The following is a 27,902-nucleotide window of genomic DNA, read 5'->3' as shown; positions in this document are numbered from 1 at the left end:
GGGGAGTGGGGATTCCGGGAGCGGGAAGGGGAACCTACGACGCACACGCGGGGAAGGACAGATGGATGCAGGTCTCCCCGGAGGCCAGATGCTGGGGTAGAGGTCGGAGGGCAGCCGGCGCCCTTCGGACACGGTCTCCCCCGCCGGCGCCAACCGGGGAGCCCCTTGCCCCCATCACACTTGCGCCTCACTCTAGACTCTCAAGGCCCGGCCCCTTGGGCCTCACACTCCCTCTCGCACTCGGTTCGCCCTGGAAGAGGCCCTGCTCCCAGCCAGGGCTCTCGACTCGGGCTCCCGCGGGGCCTCGGGGTGGAGGCGGATGGGGGGAGGGGAGGGGCAGCCCAGCCTCCCCGAGGAGCGGGGAGCGCCTTCTTACGCCGGGCTCGCCAGGGATGCCCGGCTCTTGGCGTCCACTGCCTCTGCCGGGGACGTCCCGGGCCTGCAGCTCTCTGCCCTTGGGGACCTCCCTTCCAGCAACTGCCACGAGCCCTGGGGAGAGACTGAGGCTTCTGAGCCGAGGAGCGGGCTCTGCATCCCGGGAGGGAGACTGGGGCAGCCCCAGGGTCCTGGGAGGCGCGTCTGTCGAGCAGACGGTAACTCCGAGGGGGCAAGGTGCGCGAGGAGGGCTCGTTATCCTCGCCCAGAGCCGACAGCACCTGCTCTCCCCCTGGAGACCGCCTTCACGCGGCAGGACCAGCCTGACCGCAGAAAGAGGCAGCCATCCCAAGGTCATGCAGTTTGTTGAAGGCAGGGCAAGGAAACACATCTTGGTCCCCTGGTGAGCCTCAACTGGCTCCACCAGCTGCCCTGCAAGGGGTCCCACCAATAGCGAAAGGGCATCCTCAGGTTCACTCGCACCTGAAATCTAGAACTCTGGGTGAGTGGTGGGCTGGAGGGAAGGGGGGAGGTGTTTTTTAGTGACAAAACATCTGGTAGAGAGGCTGCCTGAGAGGAGCTAGCCCAGCCCCTCCCCCAAACTGTGTAAAGGGGATCCCTGGCCTCCAGAGGCCAGGCACCTTGGGGAGAGGCGAGGAAGGGGCTGAGAAACCGGGATGCAGATGGAGTAGGCATGACCTTTGGATTCAGGCCTGGGTTTGAATCTCAGCCTTGTCATTTGCTCGCTGTGTGACTTGGGGCAAGTCACATCTCCTCTCTGAACTTCCATGATCTCAGCTGTAAAATGGGGCATGTGGCTAGCTAGCATCAGGCTCTCGGGGCCTGGCTGAGCATGGAGGTGCACTGAACATTTGCGAAACGACTTAATGAGGGAGAAGGAACAGTAGCACTTCATTCATTCTCATTTCAGAGCCGTCAGGATTGGGAGGATCCTTAAGGAGGACCCAGTGCAACCTCCTTCATTTAGAAATGGGGAAACTGAAGCCCAGAGAGGGTCAGGGGCTTTCTCCAAATCCCACACAGCTTGTCAGTGGCAGAAGCAGCAGGTCTGTGGCCTCCTTTGCTCCACTCCACAAGCAGCCTGTCTCCATTCATTAAGGCTTTACCAAGTGTTTGCTTTGAGGTTAACACCAGGTCAAGTGCTGGAAGAGAAAACAAAAGCATAACAAGCAGGATGATAGTTACAAGAAGCTCTTACATTTGTATCAGTCTTTCTATTCCTCCCCACCACACCCCAAAGCATCTTCACATTCATTATTGACCTTGCTTCTCAAAATAAACACCTTTTGAGGTAGAAAGAGGAGACAGTGCATCCCTGTTTAACGGTTAGCGGAAAGAGGATGTGACTTGCCGAGGTCACAGGCTAGTGATGGGACCAGGAGAAGCCACTTTTCCCAGCTGTGATTCCAGGCCCCTATAGGGGACACCCCACAGTGGTGACAGCTTGCAGGGCTGAGACCACTCCACTCATCTCACACTCCTCCGGCTCCTTCTTTACTGCCGAGTAACAAAGCAGTGTTCACGCTGGGTAGCTACCACAGTCCTGCTGTACTGAAGGTCTGCAGAAAGGCACAGAGAGGGCTGACGAATCCCTGCACACACAGCAAGTGAGAGCAAAAAGAGAAGCTGGGTTTTACACCCCATCTGTTTGTATGTTTACCTTTCCTTGTTCCAAATAAGGTTAAAGGTGGCAGCACCACACCTTCCTAACTCAGTACCCACCCCCTTACCCACACATTCCTCTCAGGCACATGGCACTTTACTGTTAGAAAGGCATTTCCATGACTGTTCCCTTCCTAGCCTCCAGAAGTGGCAGGACTGGGACAGTCAGACCCATTTTACAGAGAAGGTTCCTGAAGGTTAAGTGATGCCTCCAAGGGCACACAGAAGCTCTGCAAGGGAAAGTGTGCATCAGTATGGTACTCGTCCACCTCTACCCCTCCCAACTGTCTCCATTTCAAAGGCCTCACTCAGTCCTCCATTTGTTCATCCTTCAGTGGGCCGTCGCTTTATTCTGGAGCCCTAGACCTGGATGCACACACGTACCCTGGGGCTCCATCCCTGCCTTACCCCACAAAGCCAAGAGGCTGGCTGTGAGCCAGATGCCCAGGGCTGTGTTGAAGATGCCAGGTCCAGACGGAGGAACGGACCAAGTAAGGCAGGAGTGGAGACCACTTTCCCCACCACCCATCAAGGAAACCTGGCAGTACACAGTCTAGTGAAGTAGGCCAGGGTGAAGGGGATGGCCTTCACTGGGACAGCCAAGATCAAATTCCTACTCTGTCATTTCCTAACTCTGTGGTTATTTCGCCTCGTCGTGCCTCAGTTTCCTCATCTGTCAAATGGGGGTAATGATGATTTCTACTCGGTCGGTGGTTTGTTCTGGGGAAGGAGATTATACATGTATCGTATGCCTGGCACACAGTAAGTCCTCAGTAAACGTAGTTATTAGTATTACCTGTTGACTCGCTTTGTGACCTTGAATAAGCTGATTCTCTCCTCTAGGCCTCTGACTCTACATCACAAAATGGGAAACTTGGAGAAAAATCACAGTTTTTTCAGCTGCAAAATCAACCAGGTCTCTCAAATCTAAAGTAGATAAAACCTGCTTGAGGCAAAGGTGGGGGGTTTCTCCTTCAAACCTCACCTGAAATCTCCTTTACCAAACCCTGGGACTCTGCAGAACTGAGAACCACAGGACAGGACCATCTCTGTGAGCCCTTTCAGCACAGATGTTCCAGGGTTAAAAATACATATTTGCAAGGCCCTGCTGTGCCCTGAGCCCTGCACTAGTGTCCATGGGATAGAAAAAGGGAAAGTCAGCCCCAGATGGGCCTCCGCATAAAACAGATGCTCCGCATGCATTTGCTCCCCTTATTCCCTTCCCCTCTCTCCTACCCAGATGGGGAAACTGAGTCACGGGCCATGGCATCAGAGAGTAATGGCGAGACTTATTAGAGAAGATGGTGGTGTCTCAGCCCTGGGTGCAGGGCATCTGCTGGCAGCTCAGGCCCAGTAACCCATGAGGCGGAGCGCTGGGAATGCTGAGCCTTGCCAGGACTGGCTCAGGCCCTCGATGGCCCAGCAGGGGAGGCCAGGATGCGGTGCCGTGTCAACGGCCAGCTGGTCACCTCCAGAGAGTCTAAGTGGCCTCCAGAAGGGGACTACCACTCTGAGCCAGGCCAGATAAAAACCCACATCACCCCCACGCCTCTCACCTCGGGCACTGGAACCCGGGTGCAGCCCATTCCCCACCCGCCTTGAAAGGCAGGGCCTCTGCAGCCCACCTCCGCACCACGCCTGTGCGCGCGCGCACACACGTGCACAGACACACAGAGTGAGAGAAAAGCATGTTAGCCGACTGGGGGTGGCTCAGACCTAGACTCAAGAAACAACCCAAGAATAGTTCACTCACCTTCCCTACATTCAGCAAGCGGTTGTGCAGGACTTTTGTGGCAGGCAGAGCCCTTCCCCCCAAAAGTTTGCTTCGTTTATTTAATTACCAAGACACCTCCTTCAAATAAAATCTTACAAGGAACCTCCAGAGATAAAAAGTAGATAAAGGGCAAGCTGCTGGGGAGATAGGGGCTCAGGACGCCCCCCTTCGGGCCCCTCATACTCCCCAGAGGGTCTCCAAAGAATGCCCCGAGTTCTAGAAGCCTCCGCATGAAACCAGCCCTAGAGTTCATCTAGTCCCACCTCCTCCCAACACAGGTGGGGAAAGGGGTGCCCATGGGGCAGGCTGGAGCCAGGTCTCTTGTTCAGGGTCTCACACCCCTGCTTCTCACTGTAGCTCGGGACTGTATCCGGAGGGAAGCTCCAGCCGCACACACAATCAATCAGTCACACGATAAAAGGGCTTTTTTCAACGATGAAGTCTGCTGGGTTCCTCTAAAATAAAGAGATCAGAGGGTAATTTTTTTTAAGATTTTATTATACCAATAACCGACAAAGTGAGAGTCCCATGAGCTCTCTAGGAAAACTTCAGAAATAGTGAGGACACCTGGGGGGAGCTGAGGAACTTAATCTCACCAGGACGTGAGAGGGCATCACCGGTGTCCCGACTGCACCGTCCTCCCCCCACCCCAGTCACCGCACGTCCTCACACAGAGGATGGCGCTGGGGTGCGGTCCTAGGACCTCTGAGACACCAGCCCAGAACGAGCAGGTGGGAGGTGCTGGGGCTCCATGTCACCCTGGGAAACAGTTGCCTCACTCAGGCCCAGGCCAGGAGGAGAGGAGAGCCGAGAGGCCGGGCACCATGGCCATGTCGGCACAACCCCGGCGGGGCAGGGGTGCAGACAAGGGCAGGTACGGTGCTAGCCTCATGGACCGAAGGCGGAGGCTCGGGAGGCTGGGGACCGTGGTCTGGCTCCAGAGCCTGGGCTCTGGATACCAGGTTTCTCCCACCCAGGCTCCCGAGAGGCCTGAAGTCCCCTGACTGAAGAGCCCCTGACCTCACCAGAAAATGAGCTAAGCAAATCGTGACCGCTGATGAGGACTAAGGAGGAGCTGCCTCCATCAGGCTCAGAAAGGGTGGCCCTCTGACTGCCCCTCTCCCACCCAATCTCTATGAAGAGCTTCCCACGCCCGGGGAATACATATCCACACTTGATAACCGCAGAAGGTGGCTGTGACTGTCATCTCTCTCTATGTCATCCTTAGGGGCTCTGAGGCCAGAGAAGTTGAGTGACGAGCCCAAAGCAGCACAGCCCAGGAGAGGCAGCAGGTCTGACTCCAGGCCGAGCTCTCAACTGTTGGGTGACACCACTTCCCTGAGGACCCCTGGGAGTCGGGTGCGCAGGGACACAAGCCTCTTCTAGTCTCTGCACCTCCACCTACCCACAAACTGAGGAGATGTAAATCACTGCCCAAGCCTCTTGCAGGCTGAGGACCTCTCTGGGAATCTAATGAAAGAGATGGATTCTCTTTCCCAGACACAGAAAATTGTGTGTGCAATTTCCAGGGGATCTCTGAACCCCAAAGGCCCTTCAGATAAAGAACGCAGGACTGGATCCCGTAAATGACACTCCCCACCCGTATCCTGTGACAACAGAAGAGATTTTTACACCTTAAACCCAGGGGCCCTCACCCTGACTCTCCCCCAAACCTGGGGTCGGACCTGTGTGGGCTCAACCCCGGACAGAACCATGTGGTCATTGACCTCTGAGCTCAGGTTCCCAGCGAGGGGGCTGGGCATGCTCTGGACCCTTGGGTTCCCACACGATGTTATTCAAGCACGTCCCCACCCCACGGATGCGATATCATTTGATATCCGTGATAACCTGTAAGGTTGGCAGGGCAGAGACGGGTATTTTCCCACTGCATGGCAGGGAGAAGTCAACCCCAAACGAGAAAGATGAGCTGCCCGATCGGAAACAGAGCCAGGACCGAGACCCCAGGTCTCCCAAGGACCAGCTCAGAGCTCTGTCCACTGGACCTGGTGACAGCAAGTGAGATGAGGGTAAAGCAGAAGTTCAGTCCCAGCTCCACCCCTTCTTACCTGTGTGACCTCCAGGCAGTCACTTCACTGTCTGAGCCAGAATTCCTCTCAGCTGTAAAGTGGGGGTAACCAGATCAGCCTCAAGGGGAGATTGGGAGGGTCAGATGAGATGCTGATTGGCTCACTAGGATAAGAGGAAGGGACAGCTTCATGCAGTGAGCCCCACTGCCCAAAGCCCTCCAGGGCCTGCAGGGGTGGAGAGAAGGGCTTTCTCTTCCTAGAAGAGGAACTTCCTGTGTAGTAGGAAGGGTAGAAGCCGGAGGAGCAGCCACTGCATGGGCACAGAGGCCCTCCGCACCCTGCCCTGCCAGAACCTGGGCTGCGCAGGGGATCCGGAAGAGGAGAGACCCGTCTGGGAGTGGGGGAGCCAGGTGCAGGTGAGACAGATGTGAGGAGAGACAGACTCACAGACAGAATCCAACAGAAGGAGAGAAGCTAAAAAAGCCTCAGAGAGGAAGACGGATCCACACGCAGAGGAAGAAACTTTCGCACACTCAAAGACAAGAGGCAAACAGCGGCAGATGAGAGGCCGAACTGCCAAGTAAAGCAGTTCCCGGTTCTCTTTCCTTGCCGAGAAGGGGACAGAGAAACTTGACACATAGGAGGGAGGGCGGAAGGCAAAGACAGGGCAGAGGAGAGGACAGCAAGGGAAGCAGGCCAGGCTGGGAGAAGCAGGATTTCTCCACTAAGAGAAAGCTTGTGGGGAGAAAATCGAAATCTATGCCATACAATTTTTTTAAGCCTCCTTTACCAGTGTGAAGTCATCTGGGTATTTTAAGAACATGTGATGCATTATGCATGTCTCATTTTTTGTTGAAAGAAATCATGGTTAGTATATTTAAAGATGTGAATGCCTGGAAAATTATAGGGAGAGAAATGCGGGATTTTTTTCCCCTGAGTTTTCTGGGTTTCTCAGAATTTTCACATCTGCACCTGGCTTCCTGGTGGGTTGGGCAGAGAAAGGAAGGAACTAGAGAGAACATTTCTGCTTCTCCCCTTCCCAGCCTGTGCGCGGGACCTGGGATCAGCAGCCCAGGGTCCTTCTCAGGCTCTTCTCTCAGGCCTGTGCCCCATGCCTCAGGAGAGAAAATTGCACCCGCCCTAGGAAGCGCCACCTCAAGTTTCTCCCGCAAGGCCTCCAGCGGCCTCAACCATAGGAGCACAGCGCCACCTGGAGGTCGTGGTAGAGATTGCAGCATTAGAGGGCTCCCGTCACAAGCCCTGGGGTGGGGAAGGGCAGGAAGAATGCAGACCATGAGCCAACTTACTGCAAGCATGAATGAAGCCCCATCCTATGAAGCAAGCACCTTAAACACCAGGGAAGACCATGGGGGTGGGAGGGCTGAAGTTATGGCAATTTGGACGTTAATATTAGTATGACTTCATATGTACCCCGCTCTCCCCGGCCGAGAGACAATTCAGGTTCAAGACCCAAGGTGCCTGGTGCACTAGGTGCTTAATAAGTGCTTGTTGAGTTCAGCTGTGGCCCTCCGGGGTCATAGCCCAATCCCAGAGGAATCTGGATTTGAGGCACCTAATGTGAGGCGGTGGCTCTGGCAGGGACACAGGGTAAAGGTCAAGAGCTGAGGGCCCTCCCCCAGGCCTGGGCAGCCCCTCTGACCAGTGCCAGTGTCCCTGGCTTGGCCTCACGTGCCCCATTCTCGGGGAATGGAAATGCCAGGTCCCTCGGCTGGCATCTGAAAAACAATAAGGCAGCAGCTGCAAGAGAAATGACTAATGAGCACTCCAGGGAGCGATTCAGGACATCGTACATGGAAACTTAGCTCATTCAAAATTGATAAGTTAACACTATCTAATTAGAGAGAAAATGTGCTGATCTCCCGGGCTTTCTGGGAACGTGGCTCTGAGTCTGCGGCAGGCAGCTCGCCTGAAGAGGGTCTTCATCTCAGGGCTTCGAAACTGCCCTCCCTCCTTCCTCATCCACTCGCTGTGTCACGGACATGCAAAATGGCAGAGCTGAATGGAGACTTGGGGAGCGTCTAATCCAATCTGCTCCTTTTACAGACAGAACTGAAGCCCAGGGTGGTTACATCACTCCATTAAGAACACACAGCAACAGAGCCAGGACCCGAGAGAAAGGCAGCGTCTGGGCTCCCAGTCCAGACCATTTACCACCACACAATGATGTTGTCCTGACTTTCCTGTGTGGAGCCCTCAAAGCTCTGGGCAGGTCATTGGACGTGATGTTTCTCTTACACAATCCATCTTGGATCCGGGCCCTCAGAGAGGCCCTTCCCTTGTTCCTTACAACCAAGCCATGGCCCTCATCTCTGGTCCAAAAACCAACTCCCACAGGCAGCCTCCCAGGATTGCTGGCCCGGCATCCACTATCTCATTCACTGGTTTTCTCATTCATTCCATGTACTTTCAGTGGTTAAGAGCTCGGGCTCTGGAGTCAGACTGCCTGGACTTAAATCCTGTCTTTCTTGGGTGCTTGAGCAACTTGACCTCTCTGGGCCTTGACTTCTTTTTCCTTAAAGTAAGAATAATACAAACACATAGCTCACAGTGAGGATTAAATGACATTGATCACGTCCAGTCTTTCGCCGGTACCTAGCAAAGAGCAAGCCCTAACGTTAGTTCTAACGAGTATAGAGTGATGACCTAATAAAATTGTGCTGGAGCAGAAATAAGATACAGTTCCTGCCCAAGACATGGGTTCAGACCAGGAATAGGACTGGATTATGGAATCTCGGGGGAGGGGCACCTAACCCCACCTGGGTGGGGAAAGTCAGGGAAGGGTTTTCTGGAGAGGACACCTAAAGCTGAGTTTTGAAGGGTGAGGAGATGTTAGCAAGGTGAAGAAAGGACCAGAATGCCAGGGGCAGGACTCGGCAATAGCAAAGGCTAGGAGGCAGGAACAGCAACGTGTTTAAGGAAGCTCATCGGCTCGGTGTGGCTGGAGCCACAAGCGTGAGAGAGACGGATATGGAGAGGCATGGAGAGGCTTGGAGCGGTGGCCAAGGGCTGGGTCACATGCCTTCATATGCCTTGGAGGAACCAGGGCTGGACCCTGGAGGTGACAGGGAGCCTGGGGAAGGACTTCAAGCAGAAGAGGGACGTAGTCAGATTGGTGTTTTAAATAGATCATTCTAGGCTCTGTGGGGTAGGTGTTCTCTGTTTGGCTCCCCCTCGGCAATGACACCCTGCCCTTGGTTGCTTTATTTTGAATGGCCAGGGAATCTGCTCTAACCAGGCGAATCTCAAAGGCCATCCCAGCTGCCATATTCTGTGAGCCACAAACACTCCAACAGCCGAGAGTCACCCATCTGTCCGGTGGGGCTTAGTCGTTTTCAAACAATGAGGACACACAGTAAAAGACAATTCTGAGCCCTTTGAGGTCAGGGACTGCATCGTATTTGTTTCTGCATCCCCAGGCACAGAATACACGTTTAGCAAATGTCTCTGAGACGAATAAATGCCCAGCAAGGATACCAAACCTGACAGCCTCTTCCTCTGAGCATTCGTGAGGCCCTGCGGGATCGTCCGCGTCAGATCTGTCCACACCCAGCCTAGGACCTGGGTTGCAAAGGGTGTCAGAGATTGGCCTAGTTTGTCACGTTGTTTGCTTTTTAAATTTTCCATCACCATTCTGAATGAATTCGGATCCCGGAGACGTGCCTTCTGGCTCCTGCTCCACCAGGATAAGCCTCAAGCTGTGGCCTCTAAAACCAGGGCGTGTGACTGCTGATTGTCAAGGTGCTGACTGGCTTCAGTTGTTTTTCTGGGGTTTTTTTTGCAGTACGCGGGCCTCTCACTGTTGTGGCCTCTCCCGTTGCGGAGCACAGGCTCCGGACGTGCAGGCTCAGCGGCCATGGCTCACGGGCCCAGCCGCTCCGCGGCATGTGGGATCTTCCCGGACCGGGGCACGAACCCGTGTCTCCTGCATTGGCAGGCAGATTCTCAACCACTGCGCCACCAGGGAAGCCCTGGCTTCAGTTGTTGCTTGAACAATTTCCCCTCTTAGCCTCTCAGCTTCAATGTGACTAAAGGCAAAGGGCTTTATAGTCAGACCTTGATAGCCTTGAGCAAATCACATAAGCTGTAAAAAGGGGTGATATAGCCTCCCCTGCTGGTTCGCCCTAAATCTTAGAAACATACCTGATACCTGGAGAGTCTAACATTGCCAGGCTCATGACTATGCGTAGCTGTAGGCAAAATGTAACCCTGCCGGACCTCGCTGTTCTCACTTGTAAAATGGGGGGGAACAATACCCACTTTGCAGGACTGCAAGCATTCATGCTTATCAAGTGCCTCACACAGAATTTCAAAACACCAGGAGCAATTACTCAAGACGATCCCTGCCTAATGCTGTCTGCCTAGGATTAGAGGCTGAGCGTAAGGGTTGAGTCAAAGGGAAGAGATATGGGAACATATGTGTATGTATAACTGATTCACTTTGTTGTGAAGCAGAAACTAACACACCATTGTAAAGCAATTCTACTCCAATAAAGATGTTAAGAAAAATAAAATAAAAATTTAAAAAAATAAATAAATAAAACAAAATTCACAACAATCCCACGGTCAGTTCCTTGTCTCCAAGTCACCACCAACCCCCAGCCTCAGTCCCACGGATCGGTTTAAGCCCCTTCAACCCAGCTGGTGATAAGGATCCTTAAATGGAAGGTGGGAACTGGCACGGGAGACGGAGAGCACGGGGCAGTCTCAGTGCAGCCAGGCTAGCACCGAGTGTGGACCTCAGATCCGGAATCCGGGTACGCGTGTGTTCGTGTTCCCAACCAGCTGCCACTTCCTGAGGCAGAGACGGTGTGCTGCTCCCGTGTCTCCCACGGTGGGTAACTCAACTCCACTTGGAGGAACACTCCACACAGAATTAGTCTGCCCAGGATTTGAGTCAGACCGGGGTAAAGGCAGGCTGCCTTTGCTGCTTTTCCATCACTTGATCAGATCTACTCATGGAATCTAATGCCAAGGGCTGAACTCTGACAGATTAGCACATAAGCCCCCCACGTCCCCACACACAGGCAGCTCACTCATCCTCTAAAACCTGGACCCTCTTTCAAAGTGTCTGCTCAAAGGACACAGGAAAACGGCAGATGCTTTGAGATGCTCAGAGGTCAGCCCCATCAGTCCCCCGCTCTCACCCTGCCCGCTCCCTGACACCTATGTGTAAAGCCAGGGTCTTACCGCCTCCCCGGACAGGACTCGCTATGGGCAAGTGGGTTCTCACGTCCGCCTCCTCCTCCAGTGTGGCCTCGTCCACCGACGTGGGGCACCAGCACCTTGTGGGGAGTTCCCGTGAGCACTGAGGGACCCGTTAGCCCCACCGCCGGTGAGCAAGCAGGAGGGTCAGGGGTCTGAAGCAGCTTGGAGTTTAAATGTGGACCCCACCCCCACCCTTACTAGCTGTGTGTCCTTGACCCAGTGAACATCCCCCCTTGGGGCTTGCTTCCTCATCTGCAGGATGAGATGCCATGAGAGCCTGCAGGGTCTTGTGAGGATCGACTTACTATGAAATTATAAAGCCTGCAAGAGCAGCCGGCACGTACGTTAGTGTCCTCCCTGCTGTCCCCAACACCCCTGTCCCGTTCTCCCGACAGGGGAAATCCCACTGCCTGTGTTCAGGGCGTCAGCACAGATGTCTTCAAAGACGACCCTCAGCGAGGCCAGGCGTGACCTGCGGGCATGTCTCCGGGCTGGCCCTCTCTCAGGCTGACCGGAGACCCCCCAGCGCCCCCCAGCGTCCCCCCGCGCTTCAGCATCACCAAGCTGCACCACCTTGCAGCCAAGGAAGGACGCACAGAGGCCTCCAGGTCCCCAGCTCATTCCACCATGACAGGATTCAACGCCATCCCGGGGCAGCTTCAGCCTAGCCGCTGAACTCTCGTTCAAAGCAAGAGGCTGACACGTGGCTATAACGTCTTTTATTTGTGCCGTCCATGCTGGACGCGCAGAGAACCGGCGTCAGCCCCCTGAGAGCACCCCCATCTCCCCCGCACAAAGGAGGATCGGGCATGGATATTCAAAGCCAGGGAAGGGAGAGAGGAAAGCGCCGTGCACGTGCCCTTGGACACTCATTAGAGGAGGTGAGAGAGGCTCCCCCACTTCTCCACACTCACAAACTCAAGCGGGACAGCTGAGGGGTGAGCAGGCCTGTGAGAAGGGCGGTGTGATCACATCCATGGGATGTGAACCTTCCGGGGGGGGGGCAAGGGGCCTGGAGAGGCGCTGCGCTCAGGATGCTGGCCGCTACTTTTCCGTGGGGCCAGCCTTGGAGAGGAGCTGGGAAAGCCCGAGGCTGGGGCAGCAGTGCCCTTACTGCTTCCTCTGGGAAAACCAGAGCCCTCAGCCCGCTCAGGCCTCGGGAGTTCCAAGCCAGGGCGGAAGCGGGCTCCGGTGGCCCTCTCGTTAGGTCCGCGGTGGCCCCAGAAGGGCTGCAGCTAAGCGGCCCCATCCTCGCTGCCACGGGATCACTGAATGGGCACCGGTCCAAGTGCCCCCCAAAATGCCCTCTCTCCATTCTCTGACCAGAGTCCCGCCCTGTTAGGCAGAGGGCAGATGCAGGAGTTCACTTCCTTTTGTCATGACACACGTGTGCGCACATGTAGGAGGCCAGCATGTGAGGGAAAGGGACTCGAGTGACGCGTCGAGTGACGCGTCCAGCCTGACAACTTTTTCCCGGGCTGTAAGCAGGGGGAGGAAGACCGCGGCAGTCTCTTCAGAAGCGGCTCCACAAGGCAGCTTTGCCTCCCCTCCGGCCGAGTCACTCAAGGCTCAAGTCCACAGGAACCAACACCTCACCAGAAAGGACGAGAAGACACCAGAACAGAAAAGCCGGAGGCCACTGACTTTGGCACTTGAGCGGCGAGCTGTCCTCAGCCACGCACGCTCAGGGCCTCCAGGGAAGGGACACGGCGCCACGGCGCCTGCCCCGGGGTGGGGCTGTGAGTCTGTGCTCAGTGCCAGAAAAGGTCCCCTGCACGTTGGAAAGGCCACCCTCTGCTGCTGGGGCCGTGAGATGACGGCCGCCCACCACTGCTCTTCTAAAGGCCTGGAGATAAACAGCGCTGAAGCGGGGCGGGGCGGGAGGGTCTCACTGTGGGGCCTCGAGACCATTAGCTGTTGTACAAGGGAATCACCCGGGTGATCGCCTGCCTGCAGATGGGGCACCTCTTGGGCTCCGGCAAGGCGTGGTAGCACTCGGTGCAGGAACACACGTGCCCGCACTCCAGGAAGACGCAAGACCGGAAGTTGCTCAGGCACACGACGCAGGCGTTCTTCAGACTCTCCCGGTCCTCGGGGCTGGCTTGGCTCAGCAGCTGGGCCTCGTGCTCCCGGAACGCCTCCTCCATCTGCTGGAGGCGCAGTCGCTCTCGCCGCTGCACATACTGCTTCCGGAGGATGAAGAAGAGGGTAGCGCACGTGGCAAAGCCGAACACCACCGTCAGGACCTTCCAGAGCCTGACGCTGGACTCCTGCCTCTGCAGCAGGCTGTCGAAGTCCTGGCTGCTCAGGTAGTACTGCATGCCCTGCTTGGGGGGCTGCAGACGGATGGAGCTGCTGTCGAGGACCAGCTCGCCCACCCCCGTGAGGGAGGCCCCCACCTTCAGCATCTCCTCGGTCTCCTGGACACCCTTGGGCCGCTCCCCGCTGATGTAGTGGCCGATGACGTCCGTGAAGGACTGGACGGAGGGGTGGAACTTCTCGTACACCGTCTCCAGGCCCAGATCCAGTGAGTCCAGGGGCTTCAGCACCCGAACGGCCATATCCACGCCATCCTCATGGGGCACCAGGTCAAAGGGCACCACGTTGGTCCTCTGGTGAATGATCTTGGAACAGTCGTTCCTACAAGAGAACTCGAGATAAAACAAAGGATGGCAGATACCTCACACCCGGGCAGGGGTGGAGAGCACCTCGATGCCAGGAGGACAGTTTGAAGTCTGAAGCGAGTGGAAGAGTACAACAGAAATCACAATTGTCCAGAGTCTCAGAAGAGGGAAGCTTGGTTTTTTAGGTTCTCAGGCGATCTCAGTGGGCAACAAATATTGTCACAGATCACCTCTACTCTTTATTTCCCTTTGCCCCTGTAAGACAAACTGATTTTTTTATCTTAAATAAATGCCTCAAAAAAATTAAAAATAGAACTACCATACGACCCAGCAATCCCACTTCAGAGTATATATCGAAAAGAACTAAAATCAGGATCTAGAAGAGGCATCTGTGCTCCCATGTTCACCGCCAGGTTATTCACAACAGCCAAGAAACGGAAACAACCTAAATGTCTATCGACAATGAATAAGGAAAATGTGGTGTGTACATGAAAAGGGGACACTGTTCAGCCTTCATTAAAAAAAAAAAAAGGAAATCCTGCCGCACGTGACAACATGCGTGAACCTGGAGGCCACTAAGCAAAGCGAACTGAGGCAGATGGACAGAAGGACAGGTACTGCACGATTCCATTTACATGGGGTATCTGAAGTAGCCAAACTCACAGAAACAGTAAAACAGTGGTTGCCAGGGGCTGAGGGAAAAAGAAAATGGGGAGTTGCTGTTCACCGGGTATAAAGTTTCACTTCTACAAGATGAGTAAGTTCAAATCTCCTGTACAACCTTGTGCCTGGCGTTAACAGGACTGTACTGTTGTACTTAAAATTTGGTTAAAAGGGGAGATCTCAGCTTAAGTGTTCTTACCACAATAAAAATTAAAATAAAATAGAAATCCAAAACAAAACCCTCCTAGGATCAGCTGGAAAAATGGAACTCCATGTAACAGCATGAAATTATATTAACAGGTACTGAAATAATTAATCCATGCCATAGAACAGTGTTTCTCAAATCTTAGTGTGCATATCCACAGACTCCAGGTCCCCTATCCTGGAAATTCTGGCTCAGTAGGTCTGGAACAGAGCCCAGGAATCTGCACTTGGACAGGGTGCCTAGGTGACGGCAGTGGAAGAGGTGCTCAGACCACGTACAAGAATATCAGCAGCACTGAGAGACCGGTCTCCGCCCTGTCTCGGGAGAAGCTTGAAGACGTGGAAACAGGGCCAGGACACCGACACCTGAACCGACCACCTGTGTGGTTTGGGCCCGTGGAGCAAGGCTACGCACCAGAGGCGAGTTGTCCGGTTCCACACCATCTTGTGCTCCTGAAGCGTCAGCCGCTGGATCACCCCCTTGCAATTTTCTACAAACTGGCTGTTAAGCGTTTCTTTAACAGACCGAACGGCTCCTGAATGGAAACAAATTATTTTATTTCTGAAGACCTGTTCCGCCCTTTTCTTTAAAGTAATTTAAATCTTGTTTTTAGTTTGAGTGAGTTTAATTAACCAACATGATGGAAACATCATCACCATAAGTTATGCTTTGGGGCACTCGGCTAAGCAGTTTACACGGATCACATCATTTCAGGTTTACAGCAACCCTGTAACGTATATTTTAGAGATGGAGCAGTGGCGGTTTGAAAAGGTTGCATAATTTCGCCAAGATCACACAGCAGTAACACAGGTCTTTCTGACCCCAAAGTCCAAGTTCTGAACCACTGCCCCAAGGCTACAAAAGGCCCTCAATGTCAGCCAAGAAGATCTTTACCAAACTTTTAGGAGAAGGAGTTATTTTTCATTTTACCAATAAATAAACATACCTTCAATAACAGCGTAAGGCACACATTTTCCTGGAGCTTCTGAAAGAATACTCTTTAAGTCTTCACCCAAGTGGATTCTTTTAGCTCCCTAAATGGAAAAAACAGATTGAATTGACTGCTGAATCCTGATATGCTCAAACAAGTGAAAAAAGAAAAAAGACTATTTACGTTTTTCACGTTGAGAGACTAAGGACATCGGGCAGGAGTAAGACTACGGAGAATCTGATTCCGAAGCTGTGTCCCAGAACTCTTACCATATAAACAGGCTTGGGGCAGCGCCTCACCTCTGCCATCTGCAGAATGGGGGTGCCACTTACACTCTTCCTCCATTTAACCAAACATTCACTCCTTTTCATTTTAACTTTTTAAGACAAAAATATAAAAGATACTAATCAATTTGTATACCATAGATCTGAATGTAATTTGATCTCTTCCTGACAACACAGAACCATGCAGCCAAAGGGCTTATGCGTAAAAGCACCTCAAGTAGGGACCAGTACATGGTAGGGGCTCGGGCCATGGTAGGTGTTATTATCACCGGGCCCTTGTCAGTTCATGCTCTACATGAGACATTATAAAGGGCTGCCTTTGCATTACAGGGCAAGGCTTCGGGAACTGGTGCCAAACACTATTCTTCTACTTTTCAGTTTGCCTCTCTTCCCTCATAATCAGGCAAGCAGTTACCTCTGCTGCTACCCTCCTCTCACAATCCCCAGTTCTCCATCCCTTCCAATTCAGTTTCCAACCTGCCGTGCTTGGGAACCAACCAAGCCTGTTACTGCTGCATCAAAAGTAAGATAAAATTAATAAAACCATTGAACATTTCCTGAGCCAGGCACTGTGCTGGGCGCTAGGGATTCAGGGATGAATGAAGGACAGTTCCTGCTTTCAGGTATTTCCATCAACAAATCTTAAGGACGCCGGATGAGTAACCTCTAAAGAGGTGAGGAGGTACTGGATACATACTAAGGTCACTCTGCTGCTGCTACAGAGTAAACAACAGGAGCAAGGTCAATAAAAACTTATTAACCATGTACACTGGGAAGATAATAAAAACAATGGCAATAACAACAACTAACCCTCAGTTTATTTACTCCTTTATTATCTGTCTCTCCCTCCACTGGGCTATTGAACTTAGGAGGGCTAGGAGCTTGTTGGTCTTGTTCACTGCTGTCCCCCTAGGGCCGAGAGAGTGCCTGACACACAGCAGGCACTAAATACGTATTTGACGAATAAATTAGCGAATAAATAAGCACTTAGATATACTACATTCCAGGCACTCTGCTAAGCACTTTAAATGCATAGCCCCATTTAATGCTCATACCATCCCTATACGGCAGACATTATTATCCCCAATTACAGATAAGGAAACTGAGGCTCAGAGAAGTGAAGTAATTTGCCCAAAGTCACACAGCTAGTAAAGTACCCACCATAGGATAGTTGGTTAAATTTTTTTAAAAAGGAAGGGAGGGGGAATTCAGTCAGAAAGACCTGAGATTGAATCAAGCTTCAATGCATCTACTGTGACTTTGGGCAACTTAATTTATCTGAGTCTCAGTTTCAAAACCTGTAAGAGGTGGGGAACCAATCTCACAGGATTTTCATGTGGATTAAATGAAACTTAAGTGTGAAAGAATCCAGACCAGGGGCTGGCACATAGTAGGCATGTGATAAATATGCATTCCCATCACTGTGAGAGATGCAAAAGGATAAGACACAAGCCCTACTCTCGAAGTTTTATAATCTGATCAAGAAAATAGAACCTAAAATATGAGGAGTCCCAACTGTTTGTCCAAGAAGGGGCTATTTCTTTCATCCTCATTTAGGAACCAATCAGCAAAGCTTTTAAGGTCACCCAAAGATGGGTCACTGCTCCAGAGGATCCCACCTCCCGCCAACTTGATGCCAGTGTGATTTCTGATTCGGGGTCAGAAAGTAAAGTATCAGTTACAATCACAGCCAATCACTTCAGGAGTTAACTTATTTCATTAAGCAAACAAGAAGGCAGCTGGAATCTCACCAGGATGTCATTCACACCACAAATTCAATTCCTTGGTAACTAAGTGCATTCCAGGCAGATTCCAAAACTCCCTCCGTGGCAGGGATTTCGCACATTTGTTTCTAAGCTCTTAATGTAAACAATCTGATGATAATGAAGTTACGTTTAGGAATCCGTCTTTCAAATAAATGTCAAATTAAGCCCTAACTGTTGTATTATGAAATTGCAGCCAAAACAAATCCACAACTATTTACTGAGCATCTACTCTTTGTTAAGCATTGGGTTAGAACCTAGAAGGAAAGAAGGGTAAATAAGATCCTGTCTCTGACCTAATGAGGTCCATCTCTCATGAGCTGCTCACACATTCACAACTTATCAGTGTGGTCAACAAGAAGAAAATCCTATACTTGGAATCAAAAGACCTAAGTTTAAATTCCAAGCTGACTAGCTGTATAGACCCTTCCTCGGAGTCTCGATTTCTTGATCTGCAATCCTGAGGTGTCATTTTAACTACCCCAAGAAATTACTGTGAAGAAAAACTAAAACCAAGATGGAAACGTGTTGTGTAAGTTGTAAAGTGCAGCTCAGGAAACGGAGTGGCATTTTCTAAAGGGCTATTAATATAAAAAGGAAGTCTTTTAGAAGCAAGGAGCTGAGTGGTTATGCAGTGGGTAAATCTAGGGCTTCTGGATTTGCGGTTCCCTCTGTCTGAATTACTCTTCCCCAGGCACCTGCACTGCCCCCCTCAAGTCTTCCTGGGCTCTGCTCAAATGTCACCCTATTGAAATGTCACCCTTTCTCCAGCACTCCATTTCCTCTCTTCCTTGCATTACTCTGTAGTATTTATCCCCATGTGTCACACCATCTGATTGACTTGTTTATTGTCTGTCTGGTTGGACTAGAATGGAATCTCCATGAGGTCAGGGACTTCTGTCTGTTCCACCCACGCGATACTCTCAGTGCCTGGAGCATAGCAGGTGTTCAATAAATATTTGTCGAATAAAATAATTAAGTCAAGATTCATTCTGAGTAATGAGAGGGACTTAGGAGAAAGGGGGCAGTAAAGCAGTTATCACGAGATCGGAATTCTGATCCTAGTTCCTCCGTCTACCGGCCGGGCGACACCCTCTCAGAGCCTGTTTCCTTCTCTTGGATCTTTTCCGACGGTGGAACGGCCCACGGCGAATCGGGGGCTCACCAGTACCCCGGGCAGGATGACCGGCTGAGGTCAGACGGGCGCTAGCACTGACCTTGAGCTCTTGGGCGACCTGGGCCTTCTGCCGGTACACGGAGTACAGGACAGCGGTGACGACAGAGCTGGTGCCCAGGAGGATGAACTGGCCCAGCGAGGGCCGCCCTCCGCTCTCCATGGCTGCGCCGAGCCCTGGGCGCGGACTGGGACGCCGCCGAGGTCAGGCCCCACGACGCGCGACCCCCGCCCTCCGCCTCGCGCCACCTCCCTCCGGAATCGCACCCCCAGCACTGTCTCTCCCGGAAACGCGCAACCGGTCACCCAGCGATGACGCAAGACCTGGAACTGGAAGTGGGCCAGGGCAGAGCAGACCGGAAGGCTGTGTTGCCAGGGTGATCGCCGGGCTTCTGCTGAGGCTGGGTCTCCCAACTCGTACGTGCGGAACGTTTTTGCGAAGCTGAACGATAGATTGTCGCTCCGTGACCCTTTCGACACTCGGTGCATCGTCCATAACTGTATCGCGCGCGTCGCCACGGTCTCAGTCCTTCTGGTTTCCTGGGGTTATCGCGTTGTTTGATGTGTCGTTTGATGACTCCGCCATTGGATTGGGAGGATAGAAGAGAATTAATGTTAAGTAAGCACTTGTGAGTATTACACATTTAAGCTTCAGGGCAAACCTTGAGTCTTGGCTTTTATTCTTCCTTTTTACAGGTGACAAAACTGAGGCCAGAGAGGTTAGGGGGTGTGCTCCAAGTCACACTGCTAATGAGTGCTGGAGGGGAATTTACCGGACAACAGAGCTTATTACCTCCAAGACGGCAGGTTATATCACCAAGGTATTGACAACTCCTTAATCTGCCGTCAAAACATATAACAACATATTTTATTAACTAATAATTACAGCTACAGGGACTTCCCTGGCGGTCCAGTGGTTAAGACGCCTCGCTTCCATTGCAAGGGGCGCGGGTTCAATCTCTGGTCCCGCATGCCGCGCCGCAGCGCAGCCAAAAAATAGGGAGGGAGGGAGGCAGCTCTTGAGTGCCTATTATGCGTCAGGCACTGTGACAAAAAGTTTACTAACATCATACCACTTAATCCTCACAACACAGCTATAGAGCAGATTTCAAACTGTTTTCTGATCTCCTTCATAAAATAATCAAGAGATACCCCAAAATTTTATCCAAAACATCAACCTGCAAAGCATGTGTTCATTCAGCTGTCTCCAGGTTCTGCTTTAAATTGAAAATACAGGAATGTACCCAATGCCCAAAATCAATGTATGTAAAATGCATCCAAAAGCTGTAAATTGCTCTAAAAAAGTAAAATCTCTTTATTAAAGCAGCTAGCTATCCATGACATTTTCCTACCCCATTCCTTAATTATGCTAGGAGTCAAATAAGAATTACACTCTATGAACATAGGGTTAGAATCTCCAGATTGTCAACACCGCCACATGCCTTTGATGATTTTCAACCCAAGGGATGATCATGAATTTGTTACACACACACACACACACACACACACACACACACACTTATAATGAGATCTAACTTTATTTTTTTTAATAAAATTTGTCAAAAGTTTGATAACACTTTGTGTTTGCAAAGGTGTGGGGACAGAGACTCCTATCCTTTATGCAGAACCATTAGGCAATGCTGATCAAGATTAAAAGTGCCCACACCCATTGACTGAACAATTCTACTTCTAGAAATTCTTCCTGTGTAAGTACTCACACATGTGAACATAACAAATATACAGTATAAATTGCAGCATTGTTTTTAATAACAACAGAATGAAAACAAACTAAATGTATTCAATAGTCAGTTGGTTAAACAATTTTAATACATGTGTGTATGAGCATAGCAAAGTGAAATAGCAAACTGTAAACTGTTTGAGTGTGATCTCATTGATTCCAGAAAGGAAGGAGAATGTATACGTTTGAATAAAATAATATTGATTGTTTCCATAAGAAGGAATTAGGTGGCTAGAGAACAGAGTGACTCTTCACTCTTTTGTACTTTTTTTTTTTAAAGGGAATAGTTTTATTTATTTATGGTTGCGTTGGGTCTTCGTTGCTGCGCGCGGGCTTTCTCTAGTTGCGGCGAGCAGGGACTACTCTTTGTTGCAGTGCGTGGGCTTCTCATTGCGGTGGCTTCTCTTGTTGCGGAGCACGGGCTCTAGGGGCGTGGGCTTCAGTGGGTGTCGCTCCCAGGCTCTAGAGCACAGACTCAGTAATTGTGGCGCACAGGCTTAGTTGCTCCGCGGCATGTGGGATCTTCCCCCCATCAGGGCTCGAACCCGTGTCCCCTGCATTGGCAGGCAGATTCTCAACCACTGCGCCACCAGGGAAGCCCAACTTGAATTTTAAAAAGAGGAAGATGGGGCTTCCCTGGTGGCGCAGTGGTTGAGAATCCGCCTGCCGATTCAGGGGACATGGGTTCGTGCCCCGGTCCGGGAAGATCCCACATGCCGCGGAGTGGGGGGGCCCGTGAGCCATGGCCGCTGAGCCTGCGCGTCCGGAGCCTGTGCTCCGCAACGGGAGAAGCCACAACAGTGAGAGGCCCACGTACCGCAAAAAAAAAAAAAAAAAAAAAGAGGAAGATGAACACACCAGTCACTCTACAACCAACGACCTCCTGCATCCAAGGCTCTGGGCTGGACACTAGGAGACACAACCGTATCCAGCCAGGCTCTGCCCTCTGGCTGTTTAGGGTCTGTGGAGAAACAGACCCAGGCAGAGTTATCTATTATCCCAGGTCCAATGGAATTAGGGCAACAAAGGCCTCCGGTGGAGGGATGCAGCTTACTTTCCTCATGAGGGAAGGAATTTGAGTTCTGTAAACAGAATGGTGGGTAGAGTGACAGGATGGGAGTGGGAGAGACTTCATGGAGAGGGAACAAGATGAGCAAAGTGCAAAGCTATCAAGAGTTGGCTGGTACAGCCTGAGCCAAGGGCATACAGCAGGGAGCAAGTAATTGAAAAGGAGGGTTGGGACCACATCCTGTAGGTCGCTAATTGCCAAACCAAACATTTTAACTTCATCATTTTGAGGATGGGATCTAGTAAAGCTGTTTGAGAACCTGCAGGGCATGATCTAACCTGTTTGTTTGTTTGTTTTAATCATCGAAATTCTTTTTTTATATACAGCAGGTTCTTATTAGTTATCCATTTTATACATATTAGTGTACATATGTCAATCCCAATCTTCGAAATTCTTGTATTCTTAGATCACAGCAAAGGAAAGCACACACACAAAAAAAGCTGTAAAATTGAAAACCAATGGAGAGTCTCCACTGCTAGGGGTCCTTGTTTACAGGTTTCTGTCTATTTGGGAACTTTTGTTATATTCTCCAGGGGGTTCCTTGGGAGCTCATTTTTAAAAAGTCATTCTTAAATGAAACATTGTTTCTTTTTTTAAATAACTGAAGTGTGGTTGATTTACAATATTATGTTAGTTCAGGTGTACAGCATAGTGATTCAGTATTTTTGCAGATTTTACTCCATTATAGGTTATTGCAAGATAATGGTTATAATTCCCTGTGCTTACAGTATATCCTTGTTGCTTTTCTATTTCATACATAGTGGTTTGTATCAGTTAATCACATACCCCTATTTTGTCCCTCCCGACTTCCCTCTCCCCTTTGATAACCACAAGTTTATTTTGTACATCTGTGAGTCTGTTTCTGTTTTGTATGTACATTAATTTGTATTATTTTTTAGATTCCACATATAAATGATATCATACAGTATTTTTCTTTCTCTGACTTATTTCACTAAGAGTAATATTCTCTAGGTCCATCCACATTGCTTCAAATGGCAGTATTAATTCTTTTTTATGGCTGCTAATATTCATGTGTGTGTGTGTAGGGGTTCCTTGGGAGCTCATTTTTAAAAAGTCATTCTTAAATGAAACATTGTTTCTTTTTTTAAATAACTGAAGTGTGGTTGATTTACAATATTATGTTAGTTCAGGTGTACAGCATAGTGATTCAGTATTTTTGCAGATTTTACTCCATTATAGGTTATTGCAAGATAATGGTTATAATTCCCTGTGCTTACAGTATATCCTTGTTGCTTTTCTATTTCATACATAGTGGTTTGTATCAGTTAATCACATACCCCTATTTTGTCCCTCCCGACTTCCCTCTCCCCTTTGATAACCACAAGTTTATTTTGTACATCTGTGAGTCTGTTTCTGTTTTGTATGTACATTAATTTGTATTATTTTTTAGATTCCACATATAAATGATATCATACAGTATTTTTCTTTCTCTGACTTATTTCACTAAGAGTAATATTCTCTAGGTCCATCCACATTGCTTCAAATGGCAGTATTAATTCTTTTTTATGGCTGCTAATATTCATGTGTGTGTGTGTATATATATATATATATATATATATCTCCCAGCTTCTTAATCCAATCGTCTGTTGATAGGCACTTGGGTTGCTTCCATGTCTTGGCCATTGTAAATAGTGCTGCTGTGAACACTGAGGTGCATGTATCTTTTCAAATTAGTGTTTTTGTTTTTCTGGATATATACCCAGGAGTGGAATTGCTGGATCATATGGTAGATTTATTTTTAGTTTTCTGAGGAACTTCCATATTGTTTTCCACAGTGGCTGCACCAATTTATATTACCACCAACAGTGTACAAGAGTTCCCTTTCTCCACACCCTCTCCAACATTTGTTATTTGTAGACTTTTTTTTTTTTTTTTTTTTTTTTTTTGCGATACGCGGGCCTCTCACTGTTGTGGCCTCTCCCGTTGCGGAGCACAGGCTCCAGACGTGCAGGCTCAGCAGCCATGGCCCACAGGCCCCGCTGCTCCGCGGCATGTGGGATCTTCCCGGACCGGGGCACGAACCCGTGTCCCCTGCATCGGCAGGCGGACTCCCAACCACTGCGCCACCAGGGAAGCCCTGTAGACTTTTTAATGATAGTCATTCTGACAGGTGTGAGGTGATATCTCATTGTTTTGAGTTGCATTTCTCTAATAATTAGTGATGTTAAGCATCTTTTCATGTGCCTGTTAGCCATCTGTGTGTCTTCTTCAGAAAAATGCCTATGCAGGTCTTCTACTCATTTTTTTGATTGGGTTATTTGTTTTTTTGATATTGCATTTTGATATTGTTGTATGAGCTGTTTGTATATTTTGGATATTAGCCCCTTGTCAGTCACATCATCTGAAAATATTTTCTCCTATTCCATAGTTTGTCTTTTCGTTTTGTCAGTGGTTTTCTTTGTTGTGCAAAAGCTTTTAAGTTTAATTAGGTCCCATCTGTTAATTTTTGCTTTTATTTCTGTTGCCTTAGGAGACTGATCCAAGAAAATATTGCCACAATTTATGTCATAGAGTGTTCTGCCTTTGATCTCTTCTAAGGGTTTTATGGTTCTTTTCTTATTTTTAGGTCTTTAAACCATTTTGAGTTTATTTTTGTATATGGTGTTGGGGAATGTTCTAATGTAATTGTTTTATATGTGACTGTCCAGTTTTCCCACTTGTTGAAGAGACCATCTATTCTCCATTGTATATTCTTGCCTCCTTTGTTGTAGATTAATTGACCACAGGTTCATGGGTTTATTTCTGGGCTCTCTATTCTGTTCCAATGGTCTATGTGTCTGTTTTTTGTGCCAATGCCACACTGTTTTGATTACTGTAGCTTTGTAGTATAGTCTGAAGCCTGTAAGGGCTATAACTCCAACTTTGTTTTTTTTTCTAAAGATTGCCTTGGCAATTTGGGGTCTTTTGTGGTTCTATATGAATTTTAGGATTATATGTTCTGTGAAAAATGTCATGGGTATTTTGATAGGGATTGCATTAAATCTATAGATTGTTTTGAGTAGTATGACCATTTTAACAATATTAATTCTTTCAATCCAAGAGCACAGATATCTTTCCATGTCTTTGTATCATCTTCAATTTCATTCATCAATGTTTCATAGTTTCCAGAGTGCAGGTCTTTCACCTCCTCTGTTAAGTTTATTCCTAGGTATTTTATTCTTTTCCATGTGATTTTAAACAGAATTTTTTTTTACTTTCTCCTTCTGATTTTCATTTTTTATTAGTGTGTAGAAATGAAACATATTTCTGTATGTTAATCTTGTATCCTGAACCTTGCTTCATTTATTAGTTCTAATAGCTTTTGGGTGAAGGCTTTAGACTTATCTATATAAAGTATCATGTCATCTGCAAATAGTGACAGTTTTACCTCTTCCCCTCCAGTTTGGATACCTTTCATTTCCTTTTCTTCTCTGATTGCTGTGGCTAGGACTTCCAATACTGTGTTAAATAGAAGTGGCAAGAGTAGGCATCCTTGTCTTGTTCCTGAATTTAGCAGGAAAGCTTTCAGCTTTTCACCATTGAGTATTGCGTTGGCTGTGGGTTTGTCATAAATGGCTTTTTATTATGTTGAGATATGTTCCCTCTGTACCCACTTTGATGAGAGTTTTTATCATGAATGAACGTTGAATTTTGTCAGATGCTTTTTCTGCATCTATTGAGATGGTCTTGTGATTTTTATCCTTCCTTTTGTTAATGTGGTGTATCACATGGATTGATTTGTGAATTTTGAACCATCCTTGTGACCCTAGAATAAATCCAGCTTGATCATGGTGTATGACCCTTTTTAAGTATTGTTGGATTTGTTTTGCTAAGATTCTGTTGAGGATTTCTGCATCTATATTCATCAAAGTTATTGGCCTCTAATTTTCTTTTTTGGTAGTGTCTTTGTCTGGTTTTGGTATCAGGGTGATTGTGGCCTTGTAGAATGAATTTGAGAGTGTTCCCTTCTCTTTAGTTTTTTGGAATAGTTTGAAAAGGATAGGTGTTTGTTCTTTATATGTTTGGTAGAATTCCCCTGAGAAGCCATCTGGTCCTGGACTTTTGTTTGCTGGGAGTTTTTAAAATTACAAATTCAATTTCACTTCTAGTGATCAGTCTGTCCAGTTGTCTATTTCTTCTTGACTCAGTCTTGGCAGGTTGTATGTTTCTAGAAATTTGTCCATTTCTTCTAGGTTGTCCAATTTGTTGGCATATAACTGTTCATAGTATTCTCTTAGGATTTTTTGTATATCTGTGGTATCAGTGGTATTTCTTGTTTTATTCTTCAGAACCTTTTACAAGTTCCTTGGGAGCTCATTAAAAGACCATCATTCTGATATGGGGATATATGTATACGCATAGCTGATTCACTTTGTTATACAGCAGAAACTAACACAACATTGTAAAGCAATTATACCCCAATAAAGATGTTTAAAAAAAAAAAAGACCATCATTCTTTTTTGGGGGGAGGGGTTTCCAACATCAGATTTTTTAAATTGTTTTTTTAATTGAATTATAGTTAGTTTACAATGTTTCAGGTGTACAGCAAAGTGATTCAGTTATACATAAATATCTATTCCTATATCTATTCAGTTACACATGTATCGATACTTTTTCAGATTCGTTGCCATTATAGGTTATTACAAGATATTGAATGTAGTTCCCTGTGCTATGCAGTAGGTCCTCATTGTTTATCTATTTTATATATAGTAGTGTGTATCTGTTAATACCAAATTCCTAGTTTATCCCTCCCCCGCCTTTCTCCTTTGCTAACCATAAGTTTGTTTTCCATAAAAGATTGTCATTCTTAAAGCAGTTTGGTTTTAAATAACCCTGCCTTTTTTTTTTTCTGGCCAAAGGCTGAAATCCTTCATCAGCCAGGCTGAGCTTGATCCTATTGGAATATTTTGAAATTTACATCATGTGGACCTTGGTAGGAGTGATGAAAGATGGGCAATTTCAGCCACAGCCAAATATCCCCAGGGAACCATTCTCAGCTCTGAATGGCTCTCCTCACTTAATCACAAGTTAAGCCTCTGACTTAGAGGAAGTGAGGTAAGTTCCTAAGGTACCAGGCAGAGAATCTAGGGGGAGCAAACCTGGGAGAGATGGGGTTACTAAGGACAACGTCACCACTGGAAGCACTGAGTTCCAAACTTAGGCTGTTGGTTTCCCTATGAGTCCCTGGGTAAATGCCCTCATAGGCTGTCCATTCCAGTGAGACACTTGGCAGGGTACAGGCACCTGACAGATTTGAAAGCAGGCTGGGACTTCCCTGGTGGTCCAGTGGTAAAGAATCCGCCTTCAAATGCAGGGGATGTGGGTTCGATCCCTGGTCGCGGAACTAAGATCCCACATGCCGGGGGCAACGAAGCTCGTGCGCTGCAACTACTGAGCTCGCGTGCCTCGACGAGAGAGCCCCCATGCTGCAATGAAAGATCCCGCATGCCTCAACGAAGACCCCACGTGCTGCAACTAAGACTCAACACAGCCAAAAATAAATAAATAAAATGAATAAATATGAAAGCAGGCATCCTGCGCTGACGTTGCCACACAGGTGTGCCAAAGGAAATAAAAAATAGAAAAAGTGTTGACAATCACATCAGGTTATCACTCACTTTCCTTACAGAGCTTTCCCTTGGGAGAGCCCCTAACATAATAATTATTAGGAATTATTGAATGTCAGCATATTTTTAATGAGCATTTAACCCATCCAGTGTACTCTCCCAGATATGGTAGGACCCAGGGATACTACGCTGGACATGCCCCCTGACCTCATGCAGGGTATCAGGGAGACCTTTTTCTTTTTATAATGATTTAAACCACCCCCCCTCATCCCCAGGCGACCACAAATCTGCTTTCTATCACTGTAAGTTAGTTTTCATTTTCTAAAAGTTCATATAAATAGAATCACATGGTATGTACGCTCTCTTCTCTGGCTTCTTTCACTCAGAATAATTATTTTGACATTTATCCATATCGTTGTATGTATCACTAATAGTTCATTCCATTTTTATTGCTGAATAATGTTCCATTGTATGAATACATCACAATTTGTTTATTCATTGACCTGTTAATGGACATTTGGGTTGTTTCCAGGTTTTAACTATTACAAATAAAGCTGCTTTGAACACGCATGTTTAAGTCTTTGTATGGACAAATGCTTTCATTTCTCTTGGGTAAATTCCTAGGACAGGAATGGCTGGGTCATATGGCAGATGTATGTTTAACTTTTTAAGAAACTGCCCAGAAGTTCCCAAAAATGGTTGTACTATTTTACATTCCCACCAGTATATAAGAATCCCAAGTCCTTCACATCCTCAGAAACATTTGGTATAATCAGTCTTTTGATTTTAAACATTCTTA

General features: G+C 48.5%; 1 protein-coding gene across 1 annotated transcript; it reads right to left on the bottom strand.

Annotated features, from left to right (window-relative positions):
* Nucleotides 1-11,794: 11,794 nt before the first annotated feature.
* On the bottom strand, nucleotides 11,795-19,021 carry MUL1 (mitochondrial E3 ubiquitin protein ligase 1). Its single transcript, XM_024125763.2, has 4 exons — nucleotides 18,773-19,021; nucleotides 15,524-15,611; nucleotides 14,992-15,112; nucleotides 11,795-13,725 (listed from the first exon to the last, which is right to left on the bottom strand). The coding sequence occupies exons 1-4, from the start codon at nucleotides 18,890-18,892 to the stop codon at nucleotides 12,996-12,998; spliced, it is 1,059 nt and encodes a 352-aa protein (XP_023981531.1). The 5' UTR covers nucleotides 18,893-19,021; the 3' UTR covers nucleotides 11,795-12,995.
* Between the last annotated feature and the right edge of the window lie 8,881 nt (nucleotides 19,022-27,902).

Source organism: Physeter macrocephalus, unplaced genomic scaffold (assembly GCF_002837175.3).
Source record: "Physeter macrocephalus isolate SW-GA unplaced genomic scaffold, ASM283717v5 random_125, whole genome shotgun sequence".
In the NCBI taxonomy this organism is placed as follows: domain Eukaryota; kingdom Metazoa; phylum Chordata; class Mammalia; order Artiodactyla; family Physeteridae; genus Physeter; species Physeter macrocephalus.
The sequence above is the reverse complement of the archived record's forward strand: the minus strand, read 5'-3'. Positions and strand labels throughout refer to the sequence as shown.

What these genes read in the sequence shown, in the direction of transcription:
- MUL1 (XM_024125763.2), bottom strand. Translation starts at nt 18,892, where the DNA reads ATGGAGAGCGGAGGGCGGCCCTCGCTGGGCCAGTTCATCCTCCTGGGC. An exon ending in GCCTTACGCTGTTATTGAAG is followed by an intron (nt 15,113 to 15,523) that starts GTATGTTTATTT and finishes GTTTCCATTCAG; the next exon opens with GAGCCGTTCGGTCTGTTAAA. An exon ending in AACCGGACAACTCGCCTCTG is followed by an intron (nt 13,726 to 14,991) that starts GTGCGTAGCCTT and finishes GTTCTCTTGTAG; the next exon opens with GAACGACTGTTCCAAGATCA.